Genomic DNA, 20079 nt, shown 5'->3' on the forward strand with positions numbered 1-20079 from the left:
TTTGTATATTTTTTTTTTTTTGTATTTTTAATTTTAATTTATAATTAAAAGAATAAATTAATTAAATACCCGTATATTTTTTCAATGAAATAATTTCATTTTAAAGGTAATTAATCCTAAAGTCCTAAAAAAGTATATTCAGCACAGTTACAAATATTTAGTACTTTATTATTTATAAGAAAATTAAGAAATTTTTGGGGATTTTTTGATTAATTTTTTTATTTATAAACTCTTATTTGAGTGCTTTTTTTTATGTTTTATAGTGCTTATTTAAGCGCTTTTTTTTGATGATTTTAAGTGCTATAAGTCCCGAACCCTGGTTATAATTAATTTAAAAAATAAAATCATGGTTTTGTGAACTGTTATTTAATAATCATTTATTACAATTGTCCTATACTATAAAAACGATTTTGAGTACTACTCTAGCGTAACCAACTTAATGTTAATAATAAAATCCTAGCATAGTGGGTTGGGTTTGATAATTTTAAACAAAATTTGTTTACCTTCGATTCGAAGTTGAGAAGGTATTAATTTTACTGTAATATGTTTTTTTTTATGTGTGTCATCATTTTTTCTCAGCTCACACATGACTGTTAAAAGAAATTTTCACGATACGCAAAAAGATTACAAATTGTATTTCATAATTATTTTCCTTTAGTTTAATATACATTTTTAAAACCTAATCTTTTACTTGCCCAAGGGGGCGGATTCAAAATAGCAAATTTTTAATGAACATATGTTAAATTAACGCTTATAATATGTATTATAAATAAAAAAAAAATTGTCCCGTCGTGCGTATATAGTGATTTTAATCACTGTCAGATATCATTATACTTGATCCAACTATGCCACGTCACCACTGTGCAGTGACCTCCTCGTGCTGGGTTTTTTATTCTTTATTATGTATTACAATTTTCAAGCATTATGTTTTTCTATGAGCACTCTAGACAAACTTCTATTAAATGATCGCGACAAATATTTTTTATACAGGTAGTGCAAATTTTCGTCGNACAAATATTTTTTATACAGGTAGTGCAAATTTTCGTCGCTTTTTTAAAATTGTTATTAAATTGAATAAATCTGATGACATAAGAAAAATTGGGGTTACCATTTAAAAGTTGATACGAGTTTAGGGTATAAGACATAATAGCAGAATATGACTTTTTCGTGTAAATTGGGTCAACAAAGAGAATTAATGTTTAAAAAATAATGATAATTAACTGTAATATTTTAAAAGATGTTTCATGAAATGTAGTTAAGGAATTACTCTCTATATATTAAAATTTGCTATCATGATAAATATACTGTCATGTGTGTAAATCGATATTAAGGGGCTTTAATGTAATGATTTTACAAAATAATAGTTTAGCAAGTCATATTTTGTTTAAAAAAATTGTCTTTTCTATGATCATAATAATTTTTAATAAAAACTTGTTTAAACAGCGATAATAAAATCAAGAACATGTCAATAAAATAAATAATTGGAAGTGCGTTTTAATTAAACACAATGATGTACTTAAAATTTTTCAGTATATTTTCAGCTTAGATGAAGTAAAATGAGTAAATAACTGTTCTGAAAAAATATAATAAGAAAACTAAATATAATTTATTACAGTGTTTTCGTAAAATAAAATCCTATACTAAATCACATGCTGAAAGAATTCGTCACCAAAAAAAAAAAGTCTCTGATTTTTGCATGTGTATGATAAAACTAATTGGTTTTCATAACGCGATTTGTTTGTTTTTAATAAAATAAGATTATAGTCAATCANATTGGTTTTCATATCGCGATTTGTTTGTTTTTAATAAAATAAGATTATAGTCAATCAAATACAATTAAGAAAATGAATAAAAAAATTATTTTAACAATATTATTTCCAATTTTAAATTATTTATATGAATAATACGTGTAACTTGATAAATATTCAATAATTTTTATAAATGTTATTACTGAGGGAAATTTTATAAGGAAAGGTAAAAAAACATCTTCTAGTATACAAATGTGATGTATGATATTGTACGAGAATATAAAATAAATAGTTTCAGTACTAGTAGTTGCCTAGTTAATAATTATGAAAATAAATTACAATTATAATAGCTATAATTATTTAATTTTAATAATTTACATGGTATTGAGTGTAACATGTTAATAAAATAATATAAATACTTTTGATCAAATTAAAAACATACAAATAAGTAATAATATGAATTGCCGTAATTGCAATAAACTGATACGAATTACTTAAATTTACATTGGAATCATTTGCAATAATCTTAACAAAAATTTACGGAAAACAATAAAATGAAGTCTTTATATATTTATGAATTCAGGATTTTTTAATTATCTTTTTGATAGTAACTCTTTGTCCGTTTTTAAGTAGTAACACCTTTTTCTTGGCTATTACCACGTCCACTATTTCTTGATTTTTATAAACTACTGTAGCACTATTGAATCTTTTTGCTTTTGTACTGCCTTTTTGGTTTTTTTTTATACGGACCGCTATCAATTCACCATACTTGCTAAATATATCTTTTAATTCTTCTATTCCTGCAGATTTTGGCAGTTTTTCTATAGTTAAACATTGTTGTTTATCAATAACAGAAGACATTTTTTTTTTAATTGTATTTTTATCCTTTTTTATTGATTCTTTTTGGTCATTTTTTTCTTTTTTTGCTTTTATATACCAATCAGCCACATCAACACCATCAGGCCAAAAGTCATCGATTAAACGATCGTCAAACTTTAAAACACTGCCAACTACTTTTGAGCCATTGGCTGTTGTAAATTTAATTACTGTAGACTGCATAAATATTCGATCAGAACTATTTAACCTCGTCACTTTTACTTTGGCAAACAATATAAAATAATTTAATCGTAAACTCAACATATCTGTAGATAATATTGTTAATATACATTTTTTATTCGTAAACTTCACAAAGAAATTAGTTATATTATCTACACCTACTAGTTGTAAATCAGGAAATCCTGATCTCAAATAAGAAAACTTAGAGTTTCGGTCAAAAAACAGACGACAAACATCTAGTGAATCATCCGAAAACACTAACTGCTCCAACGAGTTGTAAAATAATTGAATCAACTGTTTACTATAATTTTGAAAGTCGTCTTTAAACTGATCATTGTCCATAATAATAAGTAAATGTATTAGCTTCTGACAGAAATGTTCAAAATAAATAAAATTGTATTATAATTAAATATATGCAAAGGAAAATACGTTTAAATGATCAAAAAGTGATTTATTAAAATATAAAAACGAAAACTTTATAAGCTTCATAATCTATGAAGTTTATTTCATCGATGATCAACGATCCCATAGATATACAAGATTCATATGAGTATAACAACCATGGATTATCAATTCAATTTAAATAAAAAATATTAACTGTTTTTCAAAAATAGACCCCACTTTCACAAAATACTTTTAAAAATGTAATTTTTAATATCAAAATATGGATATAATTGTGAATATAATAATTTATTTATTTTTCATAGATTACTGGATTCATATTGTCCTGTATAAAATAATCATAAAAAATTTTAAACATTGGCAACGTTCATTAGATGATCTATACTATTACTTTATTCTATACTACTAATTTAATTTATCTTTTTAATGTCCTTATATAACTGGTAGACTAAGATCTTCTAATTTCACTAGATCATAATAAAAAAAAAAGTCATTGAAAACTCGATCCAATTTTTTTTGATATGGTCTAACATAAAGGTAGAGTTTCGCATATGGATTTAATAATATTGCGTATCCACAAGGTATGGTGTTTGAACCCATGCACACACACAAGAATTAAAAAAAAAATAGTATATCCAATCAGATTAGTGACGATATGTTTATATCTCAAATAAAACTGACGTAAGACAAACACACACACACAAAAAAAAAAAAAGAATTAACACCTGATATAGTCTATAATCTGGAAGACAGAAAACGAGGAAACAGCAAACAGACAAGTAACATTGGAGTTCATTGTTGTATCAGAACGGATAATCAGCAATACATAGTAGGCGGTGGCTTTGTCACGGTGTCAAGGGCGGGGAAATACATGATGACTACCGATTTTTATATTAATAGGTAGAAGGCAGATATCAAGAGAGACTATAGTGAACGGTGCCGTGTCAATAATAACAAAATACTTCTTCATTTTGTGTGTTTAATAAGTTACTTGTGAATAATCAATAAATCTACTATAATTAGAAAATTCGTAACAAGCACAATGTATTATGCGCAGTATACCGATATAAATCAGTTTTTTTAGGAAATATAGTAACATCATACCAACAAATATTTCATATCATATTTACTTTTAAGTAAGGACGAGGTTTGGTTTGACTTGAAATTTCGAAAACAATTTTTATTTATCATTTCTATATAAGACACAAATAATAAAATATGCGTTTTAAATGTAGTTCAAAACTGTAAAGATTATTAAAAAAAAAAAAGTAACGCAAATTATTTGCACGATAAAAGTTATTAATCATATCAAAACCGGGTGCGACACTTTGTAGAATAAAAGTAAAAGATTTGTATTCAACACTTTTAGATATTTCGTTTCAGGTCAATTTTATACTACTTTCTTTATTTTTATTTTATTAATTTATAAGTTACGATAATAATGCTCACGCTGCGTGTTTATCCTTCGTTCATTAAGCAACCAGCGACCGGTACAATTAAGGACTTCATAATCATCCAAACATCATTCGGTGTTGACGTAGATTAAAAATTACATCGTCTAATGACGTTTATTTATAATAATAATAATAACAACAATATTTATAATACACATAGTAAATAAACAAATAAAAAAGGGGATGTTAACAGCAATTGAGGCAAAAACCTCAAAAAAGCTATAACTTTAAGTTCTCTTATCTGCATAGCCACCTTTTCTGCGTCAATCAAAAAAACGGTATTGTTATGATTTATATGCACTCAAGAAATTATATAATTACTATATCAATAAATTTACGAGAAAAGTTTAATATTTTGTTAAAATCACTATTTATTTTTTTTTGCATTTTTATCATAATAAAAAATTTTAAATGAAAAAATAGTAATTATTTCTAAGTAACTTTTATCGTTCAAAAAGATTCTACAATTGAAATATTCAGAACTGAATAAATTTTAATAATTTACTTTAACTAAATCAACTAATCAAAAATTTGTTTAAAAAATCTACTAGATTGAGCCTATAAAAATTTGATTATAATTGCAAAAATTCGTTGTTAAATTAGGATGAAAGTAAAAATTACTTTTTAGGAATTATTTATATAGCAATATATTCCCAAAAAAATGGGAAAATTATAGTTTGGTAGTAGAACAGACAAATAGAGTTAAAAAATTAATAAATTACAAAGAAAAATAATTTAATTTTGAAGTTGAAACCTATTATAATATCAAACATAATTTGACAATAGTACTTTAAAAATATTAGAAAAGAATGATTTTAATTTTCAGTATGCAGAAAGCTAGTTAATTATCACACTACACATTATCAGAATAAGAGAGAAACATCATCATAGACTTATATTCAATTCGCCGAGAAATGTTGTCCAAGTAATTTATGCCATAAAGATTAATATCCAAATATAGGTTTAGTTTAAAAACAAATTAAAGACTTTTAATTAACACACAATTATTTATTCTCAAACAAAACATATTTGACAATATAATTCATTTCTATTATTTATATAGGGTCACTATATAAATAACATGATTTATTTCTTAACGCCGGATTTGGAACAAGGAAAAAATTTTGATTCGAGATTTCCTAAAATTTTCTGTTTAAACATTATATATCTAAATCCAAAATTAAAATAAAAAACCTTGATACCACGTTCAATGTTTTTTTTAATATAGAACAGGGCGGGGTTTATAAATTTCTCTTCTTGTATATCATCTTCCCGAACACCACATAAGGAGTTAATAAAATCAATGATAATTCGTTCTCTATAATATTCACCATTGTGTTTATATTTAAGTTCCTTAAGACTATCTTCAAATGTTACGACCTTTAATATTTGCTCAAACTTCTCATCTATTTCAGCTTCACTAAGTTCATTGTTAATTTTGATTTCACTAATCGATTTTTTCAGATTTTCAAGATTATCTAGCACAGCTGTTTTTTCTAAATTAAAAAACTTAAGGGCGTTTATCATATGGTCGATCAAAGGTTTCAACATGATTATACTTTTCCATACGTTTTTTAATCCATTTAATTTGTCTTGGGGGATAATTAAATTATTCTTATAGTGATTTGCAGCTTTTGAATACTTTTTATAGAGTTGTTCAATAAGACAGACATAAAGTGAATTTAAGATGATACCACCTTGTTTGTATTTCCAATCAAATCTTGAATGTTCTACAAAATATGTATAGAAATGTTTGTCATTTGCAGTTAAATCATAATAATATGTAGATTCATTCAAATTATTCCATGCAGGAGCACTTGTAACTAAATTTAATACATCTTTAGTTGGTACTAAAACTAACTCTTCTTCAGTTGGCATATTGGAACTGCTAGAATCAGAAGTTTGGTATAACGACATAAATGTTAAAAAAATTATAATCAAATTCATGGTACTTGATTTAATGAAATTGAAATTCGCCAAATATGTAAAACTTTGAATGATTTTAATGAAGTGGATCTAGAATTAAACTTTTTTATATAATGTTGGCATCAGCACATTATTATTTTGGGACCTTATATTAAACTATTAAAATTCATTTAAGCAAATATGATATTTACTTTTTTTTTGTCAATAAAGAGGAATAATAATTTTAGAACCGNTTGTCAATAAAGAGGAAAACTAATTTTAGAACTACTTAAATTATAGTTACTTACGTCTGAATAAATTATAGTCATTACAATATTAAATTATGTGCTTGTTTTTCGAGTAAAATTAAAATTTGAAATTAATTTACCATATAATTATTTTTTTTAGCTTCGATGCGAAGCGAAGAAGGTATTAATTTTACAATGATGTTTTTTTTTTTTTTTTATGTCTGTTGCCACTTTTTCTCAGCTCTCACTGGACCGATTTCTTTCAAAAATACGTCAAAAGATTACAAATTGTATCTAGTTGGAGACATTACCCTTAAAAATTGAACAAAATTCCCTCGTTCCCCGCAAATGGGGGAAATATCCAAAAAAATTACAAATTTAAAAATCGCTAATTTTCGAAATTTTCTACTAAAAATAACTTCCATAACTTTTTCAAAAATGAACAAATAAAAATAATATTCTTTTTTATTGAAACTTTAGATATTTCCCTTTCATTTGATATAATTTTTTTTGAAAATCTAACACTTATTCTGCTCACTGGGGGGATTTAAAATAGTAACTTTTTTACAAAAAATAACTTTTTCAACTTAATTTTTGAAAATGTTCCGGAAATACTGCGTCCTTTAAACATATATCAAATTAAAGCTTATTTTATGTACTATAAAATGAAAAAAAAAAATTTGTCCCGACACTTTTTCTTCTACATTTAAACGGCTGCCGTAGTTAAAAAAACACTATTTTTGTGTTAAAATTTTCGATTTTCGATTTTAAATTTTCAACTTAAAAATGCTATAACTTTTTGAAAAATGTATATATCAGCACAAATTTTTTTTTTCTAAATACATTATAAGTACATCTTTCATTTGACATACTTTTTATTAAAATTGGACAATTTCCCCTTATATAGGGGGCGTTCAAAACTTAAAATATTGTAAAAAACATAGATCTTTTTCAACTGAACTTTTGAAAATGTTCCGGAAATACTGCGTCCTTTAAACATATATCAAATCAAAGGTTATGTTATATACTATCAAATGAAAAAAAAAAATTTGTCCCGACATCTTATCTTCTATGTGCAAATGGCTGTCGAAAATTTAAAAAAAAATGTAATGTTTGCGATAAAAATTACATTTTATCGGGATGTTTTTTGTACTTAAAACTGCCATAACTTTTTCAAAAATGAACAAATAAAAATAATATTTTTTTGTATTGAAACCTTAGATATTTCCCTTTCATTTGATATAATTTTTTTTGAAAATCTAACACTTATTCTGCTCACTGGGGGGATTTAAAATAGTAACTTTTTTACAAAAAATAACTTTTTCAACTTAATTTTTGAAAATGTTCCGGAAATACTGCGCCCTTAAACATGTATCAAATTAAAGCTTATTTTATGTACTATAAAATGAAAAAAAGAAATTTTTCCTGACGACCTATCTTCTATGCGCAAAGGGCTACCATATTCAAAAATATGCTATTTTAACAAATTTTTTTTTTTTAAATTAAACTGTCTACAGATTTGCATCGAAGCGTTTTTTATGATAGTGATTTTAATCACTGTCAGATATCATCTATACTGGACCCAATTATGCCACGACCCCACTGTGCCGCCACCCCACTGTGCTGGGTTCTGTTTTTTTAATTACATATTTTAGTATCAGTTTGAAATAAATGTATTGTAAAAATTTCAAAATAATCAAAAAGTTTCATCTCACTTGTTTCTAGAAATAACAGTTTTGGATATAATTTTTAATTATTCAACCCTCTGTCATTTTTTTAGAAAAATTTAGTAATTTGATTGATTACCTAATGAGTTACATAGAAATCAAAAATTAGAACTTTGCATAAATTAAAGACTAGTTATTTTAGCAATATTAAAAACTATATTTTATTTAAAAAATATATTTATGAACCGAGACGCATAAAAAAGAGATGGTGGCTACTTTTAACTACATAACATTTTTTAATATTATATTGAAAAATATATTTATTTATTTATTATAGTGTATTTGTATTTTACTAAATGATTTTATTCGTTTTCAAAAACATAACCATATAACATAACCAATTGATGTATAATTATAATGAATAAATTAACTTTTTCAACTAAACTTTTAGTTTAGAAAATGTTCAGGAATTACTGCGTTCTTTGAACATATGATAAATAAAATCTTATATTATGTATTATAAGCTAAGAAAAAAAAATAATGCTTTTTTTTATCGACCATTCATTTTTCTCAGCTCATACTTGAATAATTTTTTTAAACTACATGCCAACTAGTATTTAGTTATAGTCTTTACCCTCAAAATTAATTAAATAATTATATTAATTAACTAATTAATTAAGAAGATCTTAAATACGCTTCTAGAATGTATAATAATGTTTCCTATCTTAAACACAAGGGTAATAAATTATGTTCATGTTGTATGTGAAATCTTTGTAACTCTAATTATAATTGAACTTATTCACTTATAAAGTTGATAGAAATTTTTTTTAAATTATATTGTCTAATATGTTTTGTTTGGGAATAAATAATCATGTGCTAATTTAAAGTGTCTATTATATGTCTTTAAACTAAATTTTTATTTGAATTTGAATTTTTATGATATAATTACTTGGAAATCATTTCTCGACGAGTTTCATCTGCTATGATGCTGATGTCTTTCTTTTTCTGATAATAAGTAATAACATATTTAAATAAAACACTATCAATGAGAAAATCTTGTTGGCACTCTGAGTAATAAATCCAGGACCCTAAACGCCAAACTCCTTACTCATTAAGTGAGGTCGACCCCCTAATTAGAATGTTACAATTAATTTAGAAAATAAAATCATGGTTTTGTGAACTGTTATTTAATAATCATTTATTACAATTTTCCTATACTATAAAAACGATTTTGAGTATTACTCTAGCGTAACTAACTTAATATATTAATAATAAAATTCCAACACAGTGGGTTGGGATTGATAATTTTAAACAAAATTTGTTTACCTTCGATTCGAAGTTGAGAAGGTATTAATTTTACTTTAATATGTTTTTTTTTATGCGTGTCCCCTTTTTTTCTCAGTTCATACCGGACTGATTTCTTTTAACGATATGGCAAAAGATCACAAATTGTATTTCATAATAAAACACGATTGTCCCGATGGCCTACTTTCTATGTGAAGATGGGCGTCAAATTTGAACAAATTTACTGAATATTTAATATATGTAATTTTGTTCAATAATAAGTTGATCGATTCTACAATAAAGATTTTTATTAATACTAAATTCTATAACAAATACACACATAAACAATGATACATACCTACAATAAAGAATAGATAATTTAAAACTTATTACTATATACTTTTTAATTATATAAAATAAATATAATTATTGTTCGCGCCGCAGAATAGGGCGACACTGTGGAAGGCTATGACATTTTATCATGTTGTCTTTTGTGATAAAAAGAGTGATACCTTTTTTTTATGGTTATGAATCTACATGTATCTAGAAGAAATAGGTTCTTCTGTATAAATCCTTTTATGTGGATTTTTTGTTTTAAGCCAATTGTGGGCTACTCAGATACATGTGTTAATGGAAGAAATATGTTCTTCTGAATAATCCCGTTGTGTGGATTTTGTTCTCGGCCAATTGTGGTTGCTCATTTATGTCGGAATGTGTGTGCCTCGCAGCAACATCATCTCAAGTAAAAATTGTTAAATTAAATAAAAGAAGTCAAACCATAAATGTGTTCCTCAGCCACTTATGTATAAGTATTTATTGATGTAAATAACTTGCTCTTTTCTATTGGCAAGTTATAATAATATATTATATCTATATTTATATACATTTATAATTTTGGTGAATTGAGGTTTAAGTCATTTAATATATTCCTTGAGAAATTAAATATAATTGTTGTTAAATGTTTACTAACTGTTAAGATTATGTATAGTTTAATGTTATAATATATTTTTTTTTATGAACATTCATTTTTCATTATAGGAAAAATAAATCATTCATTGTTTATCAGAATATAATTATTGTTGTTCATCTCAAATGAAAAATTGTTTCTGTTCTTTTACCAGTTAAGGCCTTGTGGGCCCAGTAGCCCTTTCAATTATTAATTATTAAATATGCTACCATAAATTTTACACATTACATCTATGATGAATATACAAATTACAACAGTGATAACAGTGTCCCTATAAGCAGTGCCGACACTGTTATATATATAAATTAAAATTTATTAAATATCTATTCACACATTTTACTAATATGTCATAAATATAAGTGGGTACATGTGCAAACACGAGCAGTGTGTTTGGACGACCGGTAGCGTCGTCCGGACAATATTTTGAAACGTGTATCATAAGCGATGTGCCCAATCGTGTGCGTGCGGGTACTGCTCAGCTGCGACATTATGTTGGGGTTTTGATGGCGCGCCGCCAAACATGAGCTCTGTCGAGAATGCGGTCGGCCCCTGGATCCCGAAGACTGACTGGCGCTCGGGCGAATGACCATGTTCCGGTGGTGTACTCGCTTCTCGGAGGGAACTACGAATGGCGAGTGGACCTGTTGTATCAGAAAAATCTTGGAAATCTCCGAGTCTAAATTGTATAAAGTGACATATCCCTTAGACTAAACCATATTTGTGTTCCTTTTTTCGAGATTAAAAAATGTTAATTTAAAGTCTCAATGTCTTTGTCTTTAAATAAACATTTTTTAAAATTTTTATCCATTTGATATAATTATTTGGAATATATTTCTTCTAATAATAAATAATGTTACAAAGAATATAACCAAAAGTTAAATTTATTTCAAATTTTGTTTTCATGCGAAATACAAATAAATAATTTATTGCCATAAAAAATCTACAGTTTACAGTTTAAGAATATTATGTCTCAAAATAATTATTGTAATAACACATAAAAAATTCTTTTAATTCTAGATCCACTTCATTAAAATCATTCAAAATAATTTTTTCATTTTTTGGGATCATATTGCTATATAAATAATTCCTAAAAAGTAATTTTTACTTTCATCCTAATTTAACAATGAATTTTTGCAATTATAATTAAATTTTTATAGGCTCAATCTAGTAGATTTTTTAAACAAATTTTTGATTAGTTGATTTAGTTAAAGTAAATCATTAAAATTTATTAAGTTCTGAATATTTCAATTTTAGAATATTTTTGAACGATAAAAGTTACTTAGAAATAATTACTATTTTTTCATTTAAAATTTTTTATTATGATAAAAATGCAAAAAAAAAATAGTGATTTTAACGAAATATTAAACTTTTCTCGTAAATTTATTGATATAGTAATTATATAATTTCTCGAGTGCATATAAATATGTGCATGTAACAATACCGTATTTTTGATTCTGATAAAATATTATTTTTAATAAAGTCAATTTCAAATTTGCAAGTTGAACTAAAAGTCATGGTAATAATTTTAGCTTTTTTTATATGTTGATACTCATTTTTAACTTATTATTAATAATATCAAAAATTAGTCGTGATGGAAAAAATCTAATTGAAAATTTGAAATTAGCACGAAAAATTATTTTATTGCTCAGTGTTTGATTAGAAGAACGGTGCACTGCCTGCTTCGCCAGTAGTTGCAGCGCTGAGCAGTGGGGTCTAGGATTGGACTCAGAAGACGTCATGTTGTCTTACCGTCAGCTGTCGGTGTTTGAAGGTCATGGTTAGTATTTGAACCAAGCTCGCAGAAAAGGTTTTATCTGCGACTTTGAAGCTGGTTTCTCTCCAATTCTGATAATAAATAATGCTACAATTAATTTATAAAAAAAATCATGGTTTTGTGAACTGTTATTAAATAACCACTTATTGCTATCTGTGTATAGAAAATAACAATTTTGAGTCCATCTGTAATTTTATTAACTTACTATTATTAATAAAACACCTTGAAGTGGGGTCGCAGCTGAAAAAAAACAGTTATATACAGGGTGATTTTTTTATCATAACCCACTCAATTACTTGCAGAATAATAATAATTTAAACATTTTTTTTTTATTATCTTTAGTTACACATTATTCTTGAATCTTTAACTATGTAATACTTTTTAAGTTCATCCCTTATGCCTTAAGGGGTAATGCCTTATGCCGTAAGGGGGTCAAATTTGTTTTTTTAAATGGTAACACATATTTTTAATTTAATAAAATGTATGAGTTTTTAATTTAATAGTAAATGGAATTTGAATATTTAATATAACTTAATTCGTTTATTAGATATAATCATTTAAAGTTTCAAATTTTTGAGTTAATATACAGGTATAATACACAAGGGATTACAAATACAGGTAGCTAATTGGTTTTTTATGACATTGCTGTCACAGTCACGGATTATTTATTATCATTTATAACTATCAATAGATATACTTTTTGTATTGTCAGTTAGTGTATTTATAAACTCACAACAATGTACCTTACTATCATTGATAATAACAATGCTTTGTACCTGCTAATATCGATAAAATATTATCTCACTTAGATTCCTATTTACACTTAGATATTTGGATATTTTTAATAGTCTTTATATTTTGAAAGTGCTTAAATAAAATATAAATAACGTAATAAAGTATGAAAATCAATCTATAGTGACAACTCAAACTATTGTTTTATGAATAGTTTTGCTGGATGTGCTAAGGTAGATATTCGACCTGCACTTATTAAATAGACACTCTATTTAAAGAATAAAAAAAAATCATAAACAAAACTAATAATAAAAAAATTAATGAATATTTATAACTTAAATGAAATAAAAATAAAACATAATTATTTTTGTAAATACATTTTAAATAAGAGTGTTAGATAAAAGACCAATTGTGAAAAATTGTCTAAGTTCAAAAGAACACAATAACGAAACAGCCTGGTTCTAACATGCTTCATGACTAAAATTTAAAAAAAAATAAGGTTTCGAATGAGCCAGAAAAAGCTCTTTTGTAGGCCTGTTTTGAGGAGGAAAATTGATATTTATTCAATTAATTAATTTTTATATTTAGGAGATGACACAATCAACTAAAATAAAGTAAAAGTTAGTAAATGATGCTTACTTGTCTTTCAAAATGTTAATTATTCGGTAAGTTTTTGTTTTTGATTACAAGACTCCACTTAAAATGCAACTCCTATAATACAACTAAGTAAAGTCATTACCCAAAAGTTTCATTTGGATTTTTAATGTTGTGTGAACAAATTCGTATTGTTATTTTTCTGTAAGAACAATAACGTCGTTGTGTTTTATAAGAACACTTATTACTATGTTTCAACGCACTGAACACCACTTAACATATCACTGTCTATTACATTGTACAGTGTAGGCTCAATAATTGTGTTTCTGTAATTTCCGACTGACCTTAACCGTTCTCAAAAGCTTGAAAATACTAGGTGCCTCGGTCTGACCGGTTCGATAAGCCGGTTGTTGGGAAATAGACATAGTCGGTTGTTTTGATTTTCATCGGTAGCGAGGAAATTTCTTGTGCGAGCTGCAAATTTGTTATTCTCTATGATAACTATTATATTTTTCGCCAATGTCCGCTACTAATTACTATGTCACATATAATCGTTATCAATCAGCCTTTTTCTAAATTAAATAATGTTATATTTAATAAGCTCATTAAATACGTGTTTTGCATATTAATAAATAAACACACCATGGTAAAATAAATATTTTCACAGTTTCGCATCGAAGTTAAAATATTGTTGAAATTTATTTTTATAATCCGAGTAAATGAGTTTTTATTTTCCATATAATTTTAATAATTTATCACGAAAACTAATAATTTTTTTGTTTTTTAGAACAAGTGGTAAGTTTTATAAAATTGGGGAAAATATTTCGCTGTCTTCTCTATAATAATAATATTATTCAACTAAAGTAGTCGAAAATAAAATGAGTAACATGACAATATGATTATAATAAATAGATATTTTAGCACCTATTGAAAGCTCAGTAGACGCTATTTACCATGAATTTTTTGAATCGTTATGTGGTGTTAATGTTAATTTAAGAACAAAATATTCAAAAAGATATCAAACTTTTTTATTTAGATTATGGATTTCCAAGNTTTAAGAACAAAATATTCAAAAAGGTATCAAACTTTTTTATTTAGATTATGGATTTCCAAGATCATTAGTTATAAAACATGATTCTTAATATAATAAGAAATATAAAACACCTCTTCAAAATTTAAAATCTAATCACAAGTTAATCGTTCAGCTCTAAATTGTAATATCAAGTTTATGTTATTTTGTTTTTGAAAATAAATAAGTGTATGTTGTATAGTTAAAATATAATTACAATATCGTTGTATTCAAGTCTTAGTTTTTTATTTTCAAACTATTCGTTTTTTTGAATTTTCATCTGTCAAAAGAAACCAATAGAGCATATTTGACTAAACAAGGTGTTTTATAAATTATTTAATAAACACACGTTTGCTTTTTGATATACAGGTGACATTTTTATCATAACCCACTAAATTACTTAAAAAATAAATATAATTTAGAAATTTTTTTATTTTGATTGCCTTTAGTTACACAATGTCCTCGAATTTTTAACTGTGTAACAATTTTGAAGTTCATCCCTTATGCCTTGTAAGGGTGTCAACTTTGTTATTTTAAATGGGAACACATAAAATGTTTGAGTTTTTAATTTAATAATAAATGGCTTTTGAATTTTTAATAAAACTTCATTTGTTTATTAGATACAAACATTTTAAGTTTCAAGTTTATAAGTTAATATACATGAATAATACACAAAGGATTACAAATACAGGTATTACGATATTCCCAGGTATATAGCTTATATTATCAATGGTAATAAGGCACATTGTTGTGAGTTCATAAACACACGAACTGGCAATACAGAAATTATATTTGAATTATAGTTGAATAATTAAAAATTATATCCAAAAATGTTATTTTTAGTATAACGTGAGATGAAACTTTTTGATTTTTTTGAAATTTTTACAATACATTTATTTCAATCTGATACTAAAATATGTAATTAAAAAAATAATAATTCAATGATTAATTAATTTCAAATTTTAATTTTACGCTAAAAACAAGCATATAATTTAATATCGTAAAAAATATAATTTATTCAGACGTAAATAACAATAATTTAAGCAGTTCTAAAATTATTATTCCTCTTTATTGACAAAAAAAAAGTAAATATCATATTTGCTTAAATAAATTTTGATAGTCTAATATTAGGTCGCAAAATAATAATGTGCTGCTGCCAACAGAGTATAAAAAAGTTTAATTCTAGATCCACTTCATTAAAATCATTCAAAGTTTTACATATTTAGCAAATTTTAGTTTTATATCAAGTAGTATGAATTTAATAATAATTTTCTCAATATTTATGACATTATACTCTAGTTCTGATTCAAGCTGTTCCAATGTGCCAACTGAAAATTTAGTACCAACTGAAGAAGTCTTAGATTCTGTTATACNGTACCAACTGAAGATGTCTTAGATTCTGTTATACGTCGTTCTGTATGGAGTTCATTCACTAGAACTTCATTTTATATGGATTATAATGGAGAAAAATATAATTTTTCTATGTATTATGTAGAACAATTAAGATTTGATTTGAAATACGAACAAGGTGGTATTATCTTAAATTCAATTTATGTGTGTCTTATTGAACAACTCTATAAAAAGTGTTTAAATGCAGCAAATCATTATAAAAATAATTTAATTAACCATGAGGACAAATTAAAGGGATTACATGAAGTATGGAGTAGTATAACCATGTTGGAACCTTTGTTAGACCATATGATTAACGCTCTTAAGTTTTTTAATTATAAAGAAAAGGCTGTACTAAATAATCTTGGGAAATTGAAAAATTCAATTAATGAAATCACCGTAAAAAATGAACTTAGTGAAGATGAAATTAATGAAAAATTTGAAAAAATATTAGAGGTAGTAACATTTGAAAATAGTCTTAAAGAATTTAAAAATAATCACATTATTGTGTACGAAAATGCAACAGAATTAATTATTACTAATTTTATTAATTCCTTATGTGGTGTTAGGAGTTATATAATTTTAGATGAGCAATTTATTAACCCTAAACAAGCAAATATTCAAGAAATAATTGAAAATGGTATCAAGGCTTTTTATTTCGATTTTGGATTTAGATATGAAATGTTGCATCAGACAAATCATAGAAATCTCGAGTCTAAATAGTATAAAGTGACATATCTCTATGACTAAAAAATATTTGTGTTCTTTTTTTCGAGAATGAAAAATTATTTGTTAATTTAAAATCTCAATTTATTTTTCTTTAAATAAACCTTTTGTTTAATTTTTTATCTATTTGATATAATTATTTGGAATATATTTTTGCTGATAATAAATAATGTTACAAAGAATATAACCAAAAGTTTAATTTATTTCAAATTTTAATTTTATGCGAAATAAAAGTAAATAATTTAATGCCATAAAGAATGTACAGTTTACAGTTTAAGAATATTATGTCTCAAAATGATTATGTGGTGCTGCTTACAACACATAAAAAATTCTTATGATTCTAGATCCACTTCATTAAAATCTTTGTAAAGTATTGCATATTTAGTGAATTTTAATTTCGTTAATGGTTTTTGTAATATTTTATTGTATTATTATAGTGCAGCTTTTATCATTCGTGCAAATAAAATATTCTGGCTCATAAATATATTATTTAAATAAAAATTAATTTTTATATTGGCTAAAATAACTAGTCTTTAATTTATAAAAAAATCCTATTTTTAAGTTCTATATAATCCATTAGATAATTAATCACATCNTCCTATTTTTAAGTTCTATATAATTCTTTAGATAATTAATCACATCACTTAATTGTTTAAAAGAAATTATAAAGGGTGAATAATTGAAAACTATATCCAATTCATATTTAAATTTTAATACAAGATAAACAAGCGTATAATTTATTATCCTAAGGAATATAAAATTTATTTAGATTTATTCAGAAATAATTTATTGCCATAAAGAATCTACAGTTTAAAGTTTAAAAATATTATGTCTCAAAATAATTATGTGGTGCTGCCTACAACACATAAAAAATTCTTATAATTCTAAATCTACTTCATTAAAATCCTTGAAAAGTTTTACATATTTCCTGAATTTTAATTTCGTTAATTAAAGTAGCATGAATTTAATATTAATTTTCTCAATAATTAAGATATTATACCAAATTTATAATTTAAGCTTATTAAAAAAAATAAATTAAAAAATTGCATTTATTTATTTATTTTTTATTATTGTAAAATTAAAAAAATATTTAAATATGCTTTTAATGTATTTCATCATTAGATCTGTAGACTCAATTAAAGAAAACGTGTTAATATACACATGGCCAAAATTTGCCTTGTATTATATTTTTACGGTTTTAAACACTTTTTTTTTTTCTTAAGTTCACGCTATTATCGCCGCGCAAAATTAGACAATACCTGATAATTTTTTCAAATTATCATCTATTATATAAATGATGAATAAATTGTACAATATAAGTTATTTTCGCGATGATATACATGTATATTTTTAAATATTTTAATAAACCTTAACAATATTATTTACATTTTATGACTGTACATTTATTTGAAAAACTATCTAACAAAATTAATTTCAAAATAAGCAAGAATATTACAATCACCAGTGTTCAATATTAAAAAATAGCAGTTATTTTAGTGTATGAATAATATTTTATTTAATAGAATACACAATCAAAATATAGATTACATATTTTTATATTTTATAATTTATTCTTTATAACAACACATTTTAGATGATATCATTATTTAATAACATATTTTTAGTAGAATAAACTCCATTATTAACTTTTTTAATCACATTATTCAAAATTTAACTTTGGCTCTGACAGAAAACAATGAAAAATATACAAAAATGGCAATCTTAATAAAAAGTGATATCATAAACCGGAATAGAGCAAACAGTGACGGAATATCTTTGAATATAACATGTACTATATGTTTACGCAAGATCTGATTTTTACCTTCATATCTCTATATATAAAAAACCCAGAACAGGGGGGTCGCGGCACAGTGGTGACGTGGTATAGATGGATAAAGTATAATGATATCTGACAGCGATTAAAATCACTATAAAAAAAAAACGCTTCGATGCAAATCTTTAGATAGTGTTTAATTTTAAAAAATTGGTGGACTATTCCAAAAGCTACATGATCTGCTAGTTCATTATTAATATCCTAATTAAGATAAAGTATGTAGAATGAAAAAGGGATTATTGAAAAATATTAATTCTCATAAAAAAAATAATGTTGATCCATACACTTTTCAATATGTCATAGCATTATAAATATAAAAATGTAAAAAATAAAATCGAGAATTTTCACAAAATAATAGCATTCTGAAGCCATTTTCACCGTGAAGATAAAATAAAGTCCGATTTTTTTTTTTGCATAATAAAGTAAATTACATTAGCTTTAATTATAGGTATATATAAAAGTGTCAGTATTTTCGGAACNAGCTTTAATTTAAGGTATATATAAAAGTGTCAGTATTTTCGGAACACTTTCAAAAGTTAAGTTGAAAAAATTAATTTTTTGTGAAAAAGTTGTCATTTTAAATACCCCCGTGTGGCCAGGTAAAGGGTCAGATATAAAAAAAATTATACCAAATGATAGGTACAGACATCATGCATTTACAAAAAAAAGAATTATATTGATCCATAGATCTTTCAAAAAGTTATAGCATTATAAAGTTAAAAATATAAAAAAGAATTTTTTTACAAAAATCGTATTTTTTTTATTAAGTTTAATGTCTGTTTTCACCATGAAGATAAAATAAAGTCCGAAATTTTTTTTTACCATTATAAAGTATATTACATTAGCTTTAATTTAATATATATATAAAAGTGTCAGACTTTCCGGAACATTTTCAAAATTTAAGTTAAAAAAATTAATTTTTTGTGAAAAAGTTGTCCTTTTAAATCACCCCCAGTGGGCAGAGAATGGGTCATATATAAAAATAAAAAATACCAAATGATAGGTAAAGACATCATGCATTTATATAAAAAAGAATTATATTGATATGTTCATTTTTGAAAAAGTTATGGAAGTTATTTTTAGAAGAAAATTTCGAAAATTTTAAATTTGTAATTTTTTTGGAGGTTTCCCCCATTTACGGGGAACGAGGGAATTTTTTTCAACTTTTAAGGGTAATGTTTTTGACTAGATACGATTTGTGATCTTTTGACGTATCATTGAAAGAAATTG

General features: G+C 24.9%; 2 protein-coding genes across 2 annotated transcripts in view; both read left to right on the plus strand.

Annotated features, from left to right (window-relative positions):
• Positions 1-20079, plus strand: part of LOC126903626 (uncharacterized) — a 46781-nt gene that overhangs the window by 9230 nt on the left and 17472 nt on the right. The window lies entirely within an intron of this gene.
• LOC126903625 (uncharacterized) lies at positions 16057-17130 on the plus strand. The gene is made up of 2 exons (XM_050681944.1): positions 16057-16254; positions 16290-17130. The coding sequence occupies exons 1-2, from the start codon at positions 16153-16155 to the stop codon at positions 17010-17012; spliced, it is 825 nt and encodes a 274-aa protein (XP_050537901.1). The 5' UTR covers positions 16057-16152; the 3' UTR covers positions 17013-17130.

This window comes from Daktulosphaira vitifoliae, unplaced genomic scaffold, assembly GCF_025091365.1.
Source record: "Daktulosphaira vitifoliae isolate Bord-2020 unplaced genomic scaffold, ASM2509136v1 Scaffold_4, whole genome shotgun sequence".
Lineage (NCBI taxonomy): Eukaryota > Metazoa > Arthropoda > Insecta > Hemiptera > Phylloxeridae > Daktulosphaira > Daktulosphaira vitifoliae.